This window comes from Dreissena polymorpha, chromosome 3 (genome assembly GCF_020536995.1).
Source record: "Dreissena polymorpha isolate Duluth1 chromosome 3, UMN_Dpol_1.0, whole genome shotgun sequence".
Classification (NCBI taxonomy): Eukaryota; Metazoa; Mollusca; class Bivalvia; order Myida; family Dreissenidae; genus Dreissena; species Dreissena polymorpha.
In genome coordinates, this window is record NC_068357.1 from 9,218,827 (window position 1) to 9,235,149 (window position 16,323).

Sequence of the window (16,323 nt, forward strand, 5' to 3'; positions counted from 1 at the left end):
TTTCTTTAATTTCATTCTTTTTCACTTGAGCTCTTTACATGTAGTTCCAACGTTTACATCAATTTAAAGCAATTTATGACAAACTTCAATACATTCCAAAATCTGTGATAAGGTTCCTTAATCACTTTGAATCAAAGCCCCTTGTGTTTCTTGATCCAACCAGTGATACACAGATAAAAACGAAATACAGTTCCAGTTATACCATTGTTTGTTTGCATATATAACACATAAAAATAACACTCAATTATGTCAAAAACATGTCACAAAAACTTCTTGCTATAAAAATTGATGCATATTATATTAAACCGAAATCCTGCAGTCAAATTGGAAATTCCAATTTCTTCTTTACTCCATCTCATCTCCATATTTATTTTTCCCTGAAAAACAAAAGCAGATAATTAATAAAAACAAGAAATGTGTCCACAATACAAGGATGCCCCCAACTGTAACTTTGCCACTACATAAAAGCATTATCATGTTGTAACTTGGTCAAGACGTTATCTAGATACAACTTCTGACCAAGTTTGGTGATGAGCGGATGAGAACTACTTGAACAAGAGTCCCAAACTGTCACAAGATACGCCCGTTTTAAGGCTTTGGACAACTTGATAACTTTACCATGACCCATATTTCAACTTGACCTACATATCATCTAGACACAACTTCTGACCAAAGTTGGTGAAGATCGGATGAAAACTACATCAATTAGAGAGCGGACACCATGCTCAATGCTTGAAAAGCACTAAGTGACCTAGTTTTTAACCTGGCATGATCCATATTTGAACTTGACCTACATGTAGATATTGTCTAGACACAACTTCTGACCAAATTTGGTGAAGATCGGATGAAAACTACTTCAATTAGAGAGCGGACACCATGCTAAATGCTTGAAATGGTTTTAGTGACCATCTGACCTAATTTTTGACCCAGCAAGACTCTTATTGAACGTGACCTAATATTGTCTAGATACAACTTCTGACCAAGTTTGGCGATTATCGGATGAAAACTACTTATATTAGAGAGCCGACACCATGCTAAATGCTTGAAATGCACTAAGTGACCCCGTGACCTAGTTTTTGACCCGGCATGACCCATATTCGAACTTGACCTAGAAATTGTCCAGATACAACTTCTGACCAAGTTTGGTGAAGATCCCATGAAAACTACTTTAATGAGAGAGCGGACACCATGCTAAATGCTTGAAATGCACTAACTGACCCTGTGACCTAGTTTTTGACCCGGCACGACCCATATTCGAACTTGACCTAGATATTGTCTAGATACAACTTCTGACCATGTTTGGTGAAGATCGGATAAAAACTATTTAAATAAGAGAGCGGACACTGCTGTTGACGCCGCCCACCCATTGGCCCGCCCGCCGCCAAAGTGAAACTATAATACGTCCCAGTTTTTTTTAAAGCGGACACAAAAAGTGTGACGGACAGATAGACAGACTAATTGACCGACCGACAGACAGTGAACGTGCTCATGGTGAGCTTTTGTAATCGCCTTTTGTCCGTCGTCCGTTTTGCGTCATCAACATTTGCCTTGTTAAAAAGTCACTCTAGATGCCACATTTATTGTCCAATCTTCATGAAATTTGGTCAGAAGATTGGTCTCAATTATATCTTTATTGAGTTCGAAAATGGTTACGTTTGCTTGAAAAACATGGCTTCCCAGGGGAGGGGCATTTTTCCTTATATGGATATATATGGCTATAGTAAAATCTTGTTAACACTCTAGAGGCCACATTTATTGTCTGATCTTCATGATACTTGGTCAGAAGATTCATCCCAATAATATCTTGGACAAGTCAAACAATGATGCCGGCCGCCAGGTGGCGGGGCATTTTTCCTTATATGGCTATAGTAAAGCCCTGTTAACACTCTAGAGGCCACATTTATTTTCTGATCTTCATGAAACTTGGTCAGAAGATTTGTCCCAATGATATCTTGGATGAGTTAAAAAATGGTAACTTTTGCTTGAAAAACATAGCTGCCAAGGGGGGGGGGGGGCATTTTTCCTTATATGGCTATATATGGCTATCGTAAAATCTTGTTAACACTCTAGAGGCCACATGTATTGTCCAATCTTCATGACACTTGGTCAGAAGATTCATCCCAATAATATCTTGGACGAGTCAAACAATGATGCCGGTCGCCAGGTGGCGGGGCATTTTTCCTTATATGGCTATAGTAAAACCTTGTCAACACTCTAGAGGCCACATTTATTTTCTGATCTTCATGAAACTCGATCAGGAGATTTGTCCCAATAATATCTTGGATGAGTTCGAAAATGGTTATGTTTGCTTGAAAAACATGGCTGCCAAGGGGCTGGGCATTTTTCCTTATATGGCTATAGTAAAATCTTGTTAACACTCTAGAGGCCACATTTACTGTCCAATCTTCAAGAAACTTGGTCAAAAGATTCATCCTGATAATATCTTGGACGAGTTCAAAAATGATGCAGGTTGGTTGAAAAACATGGCTACCAGGGGGTGGGGAAATTTTCCTTATATGGCTATAGTAAAACTTAGTTAACTCTCTAGAGGCCACATTTATTTTCCAATCTTCATGAAACTTGGTCAGATTATTTGTCCCAATAATATCTTGTTATCTCAGGTGAGCGACTTTGGACCTTTCAGGCCCTCTTGTTTGAGGCAAAGAATGAGCTGTGGCTTTTACAGCATTGATTTAAACTTTAACATAGGAACCTTGCACGCAGCAGTCAGTCTTTTAATTTCTGTAGTTAGTAAAAATTGCTGCTATGCTGACCTTGAATTTTTATATTGAACTTTGACATGATTGAGCCCTTGGCCCGTTTACACCAACCCATTCTTAAAATAGAATTAGAAAAAACAAGATATGTGTTTGTCAGAAACACTATGTCCTCTTCTGCGCTGCTTTGAAGCTATATATTTGACCTTGAAGGATGACCTTGACCTTGAACTTTTACCACTAAAAATGTGCAGCTCCATGAGATACACATGCATGCCAAATATCAAGTTGATATCTTCAATATTGCAAAACAAGTTATGACAAATGTTAAAGTTTGATGCAAACAAACAAACACACAAACCAACAGACATGGCAAAAACAATATGTCCCCCACGATAGTGGTGGGGGACATACAATATTCTTATATATACTGGCAAAAAATGTTGCTTTTGTCTTAAATTAATTGTTCTAAATCAAAATTGTATAGTTTGGTCTTAAATTCCATGTCATATTCATCTGTATTGTACTACTAGTTTACCCTTTCCCACTAAGAAGCAAAGTGAAAATTGCTATGTAAAAACTGCATAAACCAGAACAGCCTGCAAGTAACTCGCAGGCTGTTCAGGTTTTATGCTGTTTGCTGGCCATCAGTATCTAAGGATGTTAAACAAGACTATTGCCAAGCAATAAAAGTCCCCTACCGGCTCCACCATTGTCAGAAATTTCACCATTTTCAGAATATTATTTTTTTGTTTCCATAGCAACCACAATTTTTGAAATGAAATGACGTGCATAATGTCCATATTGCCATCTATCCATGTTCCAAGTTTCATGAAAAAATATTAGGAATTTTTAAAGTAATCGCAGGATCCGGAAAAAACACCATTTTCAGCACTATTTCTTGTCTATTTGTTGCCATAGCAACCACAATTTTTGACATAGGAAACAAATGAAATGACCTGCATAATGTCCATATTGCCATCTATCCATGTTGCAAGTTTCATGAAAAAATATAAAGAACTTGTAAAGTTATCGCAGGATCCAGAAATACAAACCATTTTCAGCACTATTTCTAGTCTATTTGTTGCCATAGCAACCACAATTTTTGACGTAGGAACAAAATGAAATGACGTACATAATGTCCATATTGCCGTCTATCCATGTTGCAAGTTTCATGAAAAAATATTCAGAACTTTTAAAGTTATCGCAGGATCCAGGAAAGTGTGATGGACGGACGGAGACAAAACCATAAGTCCCCTCCGGTGAAACCGGTAGGGGACTAATGAAGCATTAAAAACTTGAATCTAGAAATAAGCCTTTAATTAAAATTAACTTTCTAAGGGACTACAAATGCCTCAAAATACGTATTTAAGTAGTAGTGTTAAAAATGTTGCTTTGTTTAAACAAGTATAAAAATTGGTTGGTGAATACAGGCAGAAGCTCAAGTGTCGGGCCTTATACTGGCGTATCTACGGTTCCCATCCGCACACAAACATGGTAAAAATAAAGAGTCCTGTGGTCCAAGTCATATGGCCCCCAAACAGGGCTTGGAACTAGTGACCCCAATTTCAATAAAGGTCATCTACTGTCCAAGGCAAAGGCAAATGTGTAGTACATGTATCAAGCCAATCGGTCAATTCGTTGACAAGTGATTGATTGGAAACGAACTGTTCTACCAGTAGACAGACCAACCAACATCCAGCAAAACAATATAGCCCCTCTTCTTAAAGGCTCTATAAAGGTGAAGATCCGTAATTATTTACGGATTTTAAAATATTTTTCCGTATTTTATATATAGAGGTTATCAAAAAACGATATGTATATGCTATTGGGCATTACCATAAAAATATGAGCAATATTGTTTTGAGCCCAAAATACAGTGTCCTCCAAGTCAATCGTGTTTACAAACAATCAGTTAATTTACATCACTGTTACTCGGAAAAGTGAAAGTGACTCAGGTCACCAAAAATATATCGTTGATTTTCAGTGTTTTCTGGTATCACTCACAAAGTATGTCTCTTCTAATAATGGTCAAAACGTTTGTAGTGATCTAATTAGTTACTTTTTGCTGGTAAAAAGTAGTTTTAAATAGAATAAAAAGTTAATGTTCTTTTGGCTATTTTTAGCATACGTCACCGCTTTGGGGCTACACATCACGTTAGTTGCAAAGTTGTAAACATTTCTCCCAATATGAAACGGGTATATCTTCAATTCTTCTTGACAACGTTGCACCTCAGCTGTGTTATTAGCATTTTTTAAGCAAGAGTAACTGAAATCCGGTAAAAATTGGGCAAGTTTATATGCATAATAATTGGATTTGTCACCTTTATAGGGCCTTTAAAGGGGGGCATGAAACACAAAAAGACCCTCAATGGTGCCTAATATTTCTTAATTAGTCACTTAGGAGAATTTAAATCTATGCAATGCAATACTTACTGAGTCTTAATTTGGAAGGTGGTTGCGACAGCGAAGGTGGTTGCGACGGCGTTGTTTCGTCACTGGAGAGCTCAGTGTTGGTTGATATAGTGCTAGATTCTTCACTGTCCGATGATTGGTATTTCTGGCGTGCTATTCGGTATGAGAATGATGGTTTATTTGTCTCTTTTACCTCTGAAAAAAACAAAAAAAAACTATTTTTAGCTCACCTTAATTGCTAGCTTTGAGGATACCTTGCTGTCCGTCCTCCACCAGTGTATGAGGTGCATGTGTGAATTGTTTCTTCCAACAACTTCTCCTTCTTAATCTCTTGACAGATTTAAAACAAGAGCACCGCATAACGGGTGCCACGCTCTGCTGCGAAAGCTTGTCAAATTAAAAAAAAAAATTTATTAGAGGTCACAATGACCTTAACCTTTGACCTAGTGACCCAAAATGGTTGTGGCATGAAGAACTCATCAAGGTGCATCTACATATGAAGTTTTTTTTTAACCGTTTCAAAAAAAATAAATATTTGAGGTTGGGGTGGGGTGGAGGGGGGGTATAGTGTGAGGGTGTTGTGGTCATTTGTTGTGCACGGGGGATGGTTTGGGTGGAGTCTATTGTGGTATGTCAGGTAAGAGTAGTTTTGTCAAAGTATCAATCAAATCTAATCATAAACAAGGGCTGTTTGTAAAACATGCATGCCCCCCATATGGGCTGTCAGTTGTAGTGGCAGCCATTGTGTGAATACGTTTTTTGTCACTGTGACCTTGACCTTTGACCTAATGTAAGTTATCATCCGGAAACCATTGTATTATTTTGAGTCACTGTGACCTTGACCTTTGACCTAGTGACCTGAAAATAAACAGGGGTCATCTGCCAGTCATGAACAAGGGGGGGAGTGAGAGGGGGGTATAATGTGGGGTGTGGTAATTTATTAGATGATGTTTAAAAAAAAATTGGGGGGGGGGAGGTTGGGGGGGGGGGATTCTGGTAGGGGCTTGGGGTATTGTTTGGGTGGAATCCATTGTGGTATTCAGGTAAGTGTTGTTTTGTCAAAGTAATAATAAAATGTAATCATAAAAAATAACAAATGATCTCACACTGACATGATAAATATCCTCTATTTATTAAACATGAAATTTAAATGTATATAAGAAAGATATAATAGTGTATTACCTCCCCTGTCCTGCTTATATTTATATTAATCAACAAAATTAAACATTAACAAAATATTTAATATACAAAATATACAAAAAATCTCATATTCTGATAATATTTTTACTGATCCACTTAATTTTACTGAAAGGATGATGTTTCATTGGACTGATTATTAGAGATTTAGGATTACAGACCAGTTGCTTCAGAGTTCACCCTGTTGGCTGCTTATACGTTCTTGAGTTATCATCCAAAAAACATTTTACTATTTCGGGTCACCGTGACCTTGACCTTTGACCTAGTGACCTCAAAATTAATAGGGGTCATCTGCGAGTCATGATCAATGTACCTATGAAGTTTCATGATCCTAGGCCCAAGTGTTCCTGAGTTATCATCCGGAAACCACCTGGTGGACGGACCGACAGACAGACATACCGACATACCGACAGACCGATTGACATGAGCAAAGCAATATACCCCCTCTTCTTCGAAGGGGGGCATAATAAAGAAGTTATGGCAAAATTTAATAATTTTACCTTGAGAGTCAAGGTCATTCAAAGGTCAAGGTAAAATTCAACTTGCCAGGTACAGTAACCTCATGATAGCATGAAAGTATTTGAAGTTTGAAAGCAATAGCCTTGATACTTTAGAAGTAAAGTGGATCAAAACACAAAATGTAACCATATATTCACAGTAACTAAGTCAAAAAAGGGTCATAATTACATAAAAATGACAACCAGAGTTATGCAACTTGTCCTTTTACTGTCCCCTTATGATAGTTTGCGAGTGTTATAAGTATGAAAGCAATATCTATATTACTTTAGGGGTAAAGTGTACCAAAACACAAAACTTAACCAAATTTTCAATTTTCTAAGTATAAAGGGCCCATAATTCCATCCAAATGCCAGTCAGAGTTACATAATTTTGCCTGCACAGTCCCCTTATGATAGTTAATAAGTTTTGCAAGTATGAAAGCAATAGCTTTGATACTGTAGGAATAAAATGGACCTAAACACAAAACTTAACCAAATTTTCAATTTTCTAAGCATAAAAAGGGCACATAATTCTGTCAAAATGCCAGTCAGAGTTACATAACTTTGCCTGCACAGTCCCCTTATGAAAGTTAGTAAGTGTTGCAAGTATGAAAGCAATAGCTTTGATACTTAAGGAATACAATGGACCTAAACACAAAACTTAACCAAAATGTTCAATTTTCTAAGTATAAAAAGGGCACATTATTCTGTCAAAATGCAAGCCAGAGTTATCTAACTTTGCCTGCCCAGTCCCCTCATGATAGTAAGTAAGTGTACCAAGTTTGAATGCAATAGCATCATACTTTCTGAGAAAAAAGGACCTAAACGCAAAACATAACCGGACGCCGACGCCAACGCCGATGCCAAGGTGATGACAATAGCTCATAATTTAAAAAAAATTAGATGAGCTTAAAATTTAAACTTCAAAAACCTTATGCTCTTACACCACAAGAGTCATGTCTTTGACCCTTTATCACATAGATACGTATTTAAACACATTCGTAGTCCCTTAAAGAGTTAAATTTAATTACAATCTTTTCTTACTAGATTCAAGTTTTAAAGGCTTCATTCCGAACTCTTAGCTTCTGATAAGCAGCAAACAGCATTAAACCTGAACAGACTGCGAGTGACTCAAAGGCTGTTCAAGTTTCATGCTGTTTGTTCTAGTTACACAGTCTTCACGAATAACTTTTTGGAGCAGTGGACATTCCGACCAGTGATAGTAAAAAAATCACTGGACCGAATTACTTTTTACTGAACCGATAAAATTATGAGATTTTGACATTAACCAATCTGTTCTATATCTAGATCTACTATTATGATATAACATTTTACTGCAGATAACAGCTTGTTCATTGTTGGTAAATTGGCACTGTCCTGCTTTACAACCTTAGCTATAGCAGACATGAAATTTGCAGCTGCCTTGTCATTTTGGTAACTGTTTCCAGTCTAGTCTGTACATGTGTATATTGTTTTTATACATTTTGAAGCTGAGGTTGCTCTTTGCCAGCCTATGCACTGTCCTGAATTTAATCATAAGTCCTATCATACTCAGCCTTTTTATGCCCCTGGATCGAATGATCAGGGGTATATTGTTTTTGGCCTGTCTGTCATTCTATGTGTGTGTCTGTGTGTCTGTCACAAAACTTTTACCAAAACTTTAACCTTGGTTAAACTTTTGCAATTTCTTTTGCAATATTGAAGATACCAATTTGATATTTGGCATGCATGTGAATCACATGGAGCTTCACATTTTGAGTGGTGAAAGGTCAAGGTCATCCTACATGGTCGAAGGTCAAATATATGGCTTCAAAGCAGCGCAATAGGGGGCATTGTGTTTCTGTTTGGGTTGGTTTCGCGGTTCTTTTCTCTTCACTTCCGGCTTAGCGCCTTCAAAATGTCTCAAAAAGTTCATCGTTCAAAGAAAGTTTACTAAGTCATTGAAACGGAAGGAAAAAACAATGTGCGCTCCGGTTATGCCTAAATTGTTTACCATCCGACGTTGTCGTCAGTATGGCACAGAAAAGCACCGTTTTTAAATCGGGGAAAGTTTGGAACATTTTTTACGGGTCAAACGTATCCCAATAATATGTTCAATGTATCATAAATTAATGAATACAGACAATATTAATAGTTTAAAAGTGGAATTTATTAAAGGCATTAGGAAACACATGTTATTAAGTTCATTTAACCTTTTAATGGGAAAACGATGAGAGCGTTCAATATGAATGAGACATCATTGCGCAAATCCGATGCACGCTAGTCATAAACATCCAGAAAGTTTACTTTCAGTTTAGAGCTGCCGTGATCAGTTGCATTTTCATGTTTTATTTTTATTGTTTTCTTTGTATTTCATTAATGAATTTGAACATTTCATAACTATATTTAGACATTCCTTTTTCTTCCAAAATTGACTGGACCACCGGATCAGTCATCTGTTATTTTCTACTGGACCGTCGATGATTTTGGTGGACCTAGTCTTCGGTCCAGTGGCAAAATTCAAACACTGGTTTCATGCCGTTTGCACTGTTTTCGTTTTGCCTCTGAGTGGGAAAGGGTTAATACTTGATGTGTAGCACTGTCTAGTGTTCCTCTAATAAGTAAGTTCAAATCATGCCCCTGGCCTTAAAACGGGCCAACCCCAGTGCTCACATTATTTTAATAGACTTACATAGTAAATATTAATGAAATCGCCGAGGTAAGGGATTACAGTGGGTTTAACAAGAGCACAGCATAACGTTGTTTTTTTAGAGGTCACAGTGACCTTGACCTTTGACTTAGTGACCCAAAATGGATGTGGCGTGTAGAACTCATCAAGGTGCATCTACATATGAAGTTTCAAAGTTGTAGGTGGAAGCACTTTGATTTTAGAGGCAATGCTATGGTTTTTGTATATGTTTTATATTAGAGGTCACAGTGACCTTGACCTTTGACCTAGTGACCCAAAAATGGGTGTGGCGTGTAGAACTCATCAAGGTGCATCTACTTATTTAGTTTCAAAGTTATAGGTGGAAGCACTTTGATTTTAGAGCCTATGTTAAAGTTTGATATTAGAGGTCATAGTGACCTTGACCTTTGACCTAGTAACCCAAAAATGGGTGTGGCATGTAGAACTCATCAAGGTGCATCTACATATGAAGTTTCAAAAATGTAGGTGGAAGCAATTTGCTTTTAGAGCCAATGTTAAGGTTTAAGCAAGACCCCTACGGCGGACGTCGGACGACGAGCAGGCTATGACAATAGCTCGGGTTTTTAGAGCCTATGTTTAAGTTTGATATTAGAGGTCACAGTGACCTTGACCTTTGACCTAGTGACCCAAAAATGGGTGTGGCATGTAGAACTCATCAAGGTGCATCTACATATGAAGTTTCAAAAATGTAGGTGGAAGCAATTTGATTTTAGAGCCAATGTTAAGGTTTAAGCACGACGCCTACGGCGGACGTCGAACGACAAGCAGGCTATGACAATAGCTCAGGTTTTCTCTGAAAACAGCCTCGCTTAAAATAACTATTTTAACTTTGCTTCTTATGGGGTTTCGGGTTTATCTGCTCTGAAACCACAATGTCGGGAGGTTTGGTATTTGGCATGGGTATTTGTATGGTGGTACTGATCCAAGTTAGTTCACGTCATGCCCCTGGGGTCAAACTGGCTACCCCATGGGGTAACAAGATTTATTTAGACTAAAAAATATATATATATTATATGTATATAGTGAAAACTTAAAAGTATTTTCTATGAAACCCCAATGCCCAGAGGTATGTAATTTGGTATGCATAATAGTGCAATTAGTGAGGTCTGCTGTTGTTTCTTACTGTGAGTCCTAAGTAACGAGTTTGATAACTGCTTGAGGTTGCATTTTTAGCAAACATTTTGCATTTTGTTTCTATAAAACTGCTCATTTTATAATAAATTGATTTTGATAACTGTAATAATAAACATGCTTTTAGTTATGTACCTTTATGTAAAATATTATCATAGCATTTGGGAATGATTCCAGTTTTTCCCTACCATTGTCTCTATAAAATATATTTCTTTACATGAGAATCAAGAAATGTTTAAATTCAAGTAATCCTTATTTATCAAAATTGCATTGATTTTGACATCTTCAATATAATGAGGTCCAGAAATCATTAATTTTCACACCAATACATACTTTGAACCCTCTCTTAACCCTTTCCCACACAGAAGCAAAGTAAAACTGGCTATATGCAACCAGCACAAAACCAAATAATACAAATGTGAGAAAGACAAACAAACCAGTATCTGTATCCACTTGTCTACCAAGTCCAGGCATACCACCATACGGACTTGAGGATACATTTCCTGAACTGGGCGGCATCTGGACGTCAGAACCAGGTCTTTCTGTCGTTGTCTGCTGCTCTACATGGACGGAATCTGCAAATTTTTCTGGGAATACCTCCTGAGGATACACAAATCCTTTCTTCCTCATCCTATACAAACAAGCAAATTCATTGAATTATATGACAATTACATATTGTTTAATGATGAATACAGACCAAAAAGAAAAGGTTCTTGTTAAGGTTGTGATTCACATTCAAACAACAGAAGTCACTTTCCTAATTAATATCTTTACACCCCTGAAGTTTTATGTTGAAATCTTGTATCATATCTGAGATATAGACCAGGGGCCGTATTCCAGTAGCTTCTTAAGTTTTCACTTAAGTTCAGAAATTTCTTAAATAAATTTCTTAAGTTAAATTTGAAATGTCAAAAACAAAACATGAGACGCTTAGTATTTCTCTTTAAGAAATGCCTTTAAGAGTTAAAGGAAGTTAACTTAATTTTAAATATATGAGAAAAAATACACAGAGTAAAGAAATTTATTAAGTTTATGAAGCTACCAGAATTTAACTTAAGTGAAATCTTATGTTTAAAGAAAATATGGCGGAGATAAGAAAAAAAATTGCGCAATACTTCAACTTAAGTTATTTTTAAACTTAAGAAGCTACTGGAATACGGCCCTTGAACAGTTACATCAATCAAACAAAAACAACAAAGGGCAATTTCTTTCATTTACAAAATTGCATCCTACTAGGGTTATGGTTTTTGTGCATGGCACTTGTTTAAGACATGAAGGAAGTGATTTGTTCTGAGCAGGAAGGGTTTGCAACAAACTTGGGTAAGGAAAACTGTCCAACCCTCTGGCAGCCATGTGAGCAGGATGTGTTTGCAACAAACTTGAATAAGGAAAACTGCCCAACCCTCTGGCAGACATGTGAGCAGGAAGTGTTTGCAACAAACTTGAATAAGGAAAACTGCCCAACCCTCTGGCAGCCATGTGAGCAGAAGTGTTAGCAACAAACTTGTATAAGGAATACTGCCCAACCCTCTGGCAGCCATGTGAGCAGGAAGTGTTTGCAACAAACTTGAATAAGGAAAACTGCCCAACCCTCTGGCAGCCATGTGAGCAGGAAGTGTTTGCAACAAACTTGAATAAGGAAAACTGCCCAACCCTCTGGCAGACATGTGAGCAGGAAGTGTTTGCAACAAACTTGAATAAGGAAAACTGCCCAACCCTCTGGCAGCCATGTGAGCAGAAGTGTTAGCAACAAACTTGAATAAGGAATACTGCCCAACCCTCTGGCAGCCATGTGAGCAGGAAGTGTTTGCAACAAACTTGAATAAGGAAAACTGCCCAACCCTCTGGCAGCCATGTGAGCAGGAAGTGTTTGCAACAAACTTGAATAAGGAAAACTGCCCAACCCTCTGGCAGTCATGTGAGCAGGAAGTGTTTGCAACAAACTTGAATAAGGAAAACTGCCCAACCCTCTGGCAGCCATGTGAGCAGAAGTGTTAGCAACAAACTTGAATAAGGAAAACTGCCCAACCCTCTGGCAGTCATGTGAGCAGGAAGTGTTTGCAACAAACTTGAATAAGGAAAACTGCCCAACCCTCTGGCAGCCATGTGAGCAGAAGTGTTAGCAACAAACTTGAATAAGGAATACTGCCCAACCCTCTGGCAGCCATGTGAGCAGGAAGTGTTTGCAACAAACTTGAATAAGGAAAACTGCCCAACCCTCTGGCAGCCATGTGAGCAGGCAGTGAAGTCATAAGCTAAGTCAGCATGTAACCTATGACACATGTGTTTGGCGCATGTCCAATTCAGTGAAACACTATCAATATGTCATAAAACAACATTTTTCATCACTGACAAAATTTTTTTTTAAATAAAAAATGTGAACTACATGTATATATTATGTCAGAAACAAGTATTTGGTCATTGTGATGAAAAATATTGTTTTATGACATATTGAGTGTTTCAATGTTGGCCACGTGCCCAACAGCTGTTTACTATGGATGCAAAACATTGAAGGACAATACTTCAATCCGAACTCAAGTTTTTGAGCAGAAGCTTATGTTTATGACAGTGACCTTGATCTTAAATTGACTGGATGAAACCCCAAACTTGGTCGGTCTATATTAGTCTGCACAGTCTAAGTCTCAGGGACTACGCTTACGGCTTTTATGGAATTTTGTGTTTAAAGTCTCTTCTAAACAAATGCGCAGTCTAGGCGGAAAGCGTCATCACTATTTAGCCTGTGTTAACCCTTCGCATGCTGGGAAATTTGTCGTCTGCTAAAATGTTGTCTGCTGAATTTCTAAAATTAGCTTTTTCTTCGATTTTTTTTCAAAGAATACTATCACAATAGCAAACAGTTTGGATCCTGATGAGACGCCACGTTTTGTGGCGTCTCATCTGGATCCAAACTGTTTGCAAAGGACTTCAAAATTCGGGTCCCGCACTGAGAGAGTTAATATGGGATGAGACTTTCAGCACATGCAATGAGCCCAGTTTTTCTAAAGAGAGGCTCATACATACTCAAACAAGAACGCAAACCTACACAGTGATATACTGCATCTTTTCCTCATCTGTTAACTTCTTCAAGGTGCTATACAGGCCATTGGGCTGCTCGGCCATCAGACGTCTGTTGATCTCCCTCTCCGTTAGAAATGTGCCAATATTCAAGCACGTAAATCCGCCAACTAAAATTTGTGTATACAAGTTCAAGCACATAAATCCACCAACTGAAATTTCTATATATGATAAGTGACTTTAGAGACTCTTCTTATTTATCTCCCCTGACAGACTTTCAAGCACAAAAATCCGCCAACTGAGACTAGCTTTTTATTATCTCCCCTGACAGACTTTCAAGCACATAAATCCACCTACTGAAGTTTGTGTAAATAATAAGTGAAATTAGACTCTGTAGTTCTTTTTATATTACAATGTATACATTGATTTAACACTATATATCAATAATTATGAACCACTTTATGAAGGCAATCAATGCTCTTTCAGCAGTATCTATTTGTACCTTTAAAGCTAAATGGTAAAAACAAATCCCACTATGAATTTTTTTTTCAAGACACTGTCTAATTATTATCTCCCATTGCACACCAATTCTGCACTGGACCAACTGTAAGAAATCATGAGTCTAATTGTTTTCCTTACTGTGACAATTCAGGACCCGTATTCACCAAAAGATTCTTAGACTTAAGTCTAAGAATAATGAGTCTTCTTCAAATCGGATTATTCACGACTATATTTCATTTTGAGTCAAACATGGTATTTACCACCTCAATCTACATTATTCTTCTTGTACTGTAGAACAGTTTGTTAATTTCATAATAACCAGTGGAAGTCTGCATATATTCACATCCTGGATGTATATTTCTTGGTCCTAAGTCAATTCTTTATTCTAAAGTCTAAGAATGAGTTGGTGAATACGAGCCCAGGACTTTGCAACCTAACCAACTCAGGAACTAAACCATACCCTGGTATTTAACCAAATCCAGGAACTAAACTAAATCCCGAAACAAAACAAACCCAGAAACTTAACCAATCCTATGAACTAAGTCAAACCAAGGAATTAGCAATTAAACAAATTCCCAAAATTACTGATGGCAAAACCATTGGACTATTCAAATACATGTATTTGATTTCCATTAAAATAGCTTAAAGGCCAATTGAATTCAGCAAATTTGTTTTATTTTTAAAACCCAATATCTCTTTACTGTTGAAAATATATTTCCTCTACAAACAAGGACATCTTTTCACCAACCACATCAAAATACACTTTTTAAAATGGTCCATAATGTGATGTGAGAGTGAAACCATTGCAACGCATCAGTAATTTTGTTTTTCTACAGGTCTCTTTGTTGATAAAATGTGTATAATTTTTTATACATCACTACACAATAATTTATTTTTGTTTATAATTTTGAAAAGTTTGTGATTAATTTTTTTCACTTTTTGAGAAGTTTGTGACTCATGTTTTCACAACTTGAAAAATGCATGACTATTTTTTCAGGAATTGTGGGGCCGAAGGCCACTTCCCAAAAATTGGAAAAAAATCCCTGCCAGACACTAAAAGTAAGATAAAGGTTACCTTGTATAGTCAAACAAGAGGGCCATGATGGCCCTGAATCGCTCACCTGACTCATTAAGATCAGATGAAAACTATGACCTCTATTGTCTACACACTGTTTTTCTATGATTTGACCTAGTGACCTAGTTCCTGACTCTAGATGACCCATATACAATCCCAATCCAGATTTCATCAAGATAAACATTCTGACCACAGTTCATAAATATTGGATGAAAACTGTGACCTCTATTGTCAACACAAGGTTTTCCTATTTATTTATCCTAGATTTTTACCCCAGATGACCCAAATACAATCCCACCCAGATTTCATCAAGAATTCTGACCAAATTTCATTAAGGTTGGATGAAAACTGTGATCTCTAATGTCTACACAAGGTTTTTCGATTATTTGACCTAGTGACCTAGTTTTTGACCCCAGATGACCCAAATAAAATCCCAACCCAGATTTCATCAAGATAAACATTCTGACCAAATTTCATAAAGATTGGATGAAAACTGTGACCTCTATTGTCTACAGAAGGTTGTTCTATTATTTGACCTAGTGACCTTGTTTTTGACCCCAGATGACCCAAATACAATCCCAAACCGGATTTCATCAAGATAAACATTTTGACCAAATTTCATCAAGATTGGATGCAAACTGTGACCTCTACTGTCTTCACAAACAAATTGTTGACGGACGGACGCACGGACACACGCAGGCACGCACAACGGACGCCGGACATCACACGATCACATAAGCTCACCGTGTCACTTCATGACAGGTGACCTAAAAATATGTGTCGGAGATAAATAGTAGTTGTAGTAGTAGTAGTAGTATTAGTAGTAGTAGTATAAGTAGTAGTAGTAGTAGTAGTAGAAGTAGTAGTAGTAGTAGTAGTACTAGTAGTAGTAGTACTAGTAGTAGTAGTAGAAGTAGTAGTAGTAGTAGTAGTGGTAGTAGTAGTAGTAGTAGTAGTAGTAGTAGTAGTAGTAGTAGTAGTAGTAGTAGTAGTAGTAGTAGTAGTAGTAGTAGTAGTAGTAGTAGTAGTAGTAGTAGTAGTAGTAGTAGTAGTAGTAGTAGCAGTAGCAGTAGCAGAAGCAGTAGC

General features: G+C 37.3%; 1 protein-coding gene across 13 annotated transcripts in view; it reads right to left on the bottom strand.

Annotated features, from left to right (window-relative positions):
- Positions 1–190: 190 nt before the first annotated feature.
- Positions 191–16,323, bottom strand: part of LOC127872883 (uncharacterized) — a 50,691-nt gene continuing 34,558 nt past the window's right edge. For 12 of the 13 annotated variants that reach the window (XM_052416359.1, XM_052416360.1, XM_052416352.1 and 9 more), the window contains 4 exons: positions 13,690–13,831; positions 11,084–11,277; positions 5,154–5,327; positions 191–377 (listed from right to left, as the gene is read on the bottom strand). In XM_052416359.1, the coding sequence (XP_052272319.1) occupies positions 346–377; positions 5,154–5,327; positions 11,084–11,277; positions 13,690–13,831 (542 nt within the window). In that variant the 3' untranslated portion in view covers positions 191–345. The remainder of the gene's footprint in view (positions 378–5,153; positions 5,328–11,083; positions 11,278–13,689; positions 13,832–16,323) is intronic. The other variant, XM_052416355.1, reaches the window with a different exon arrangement.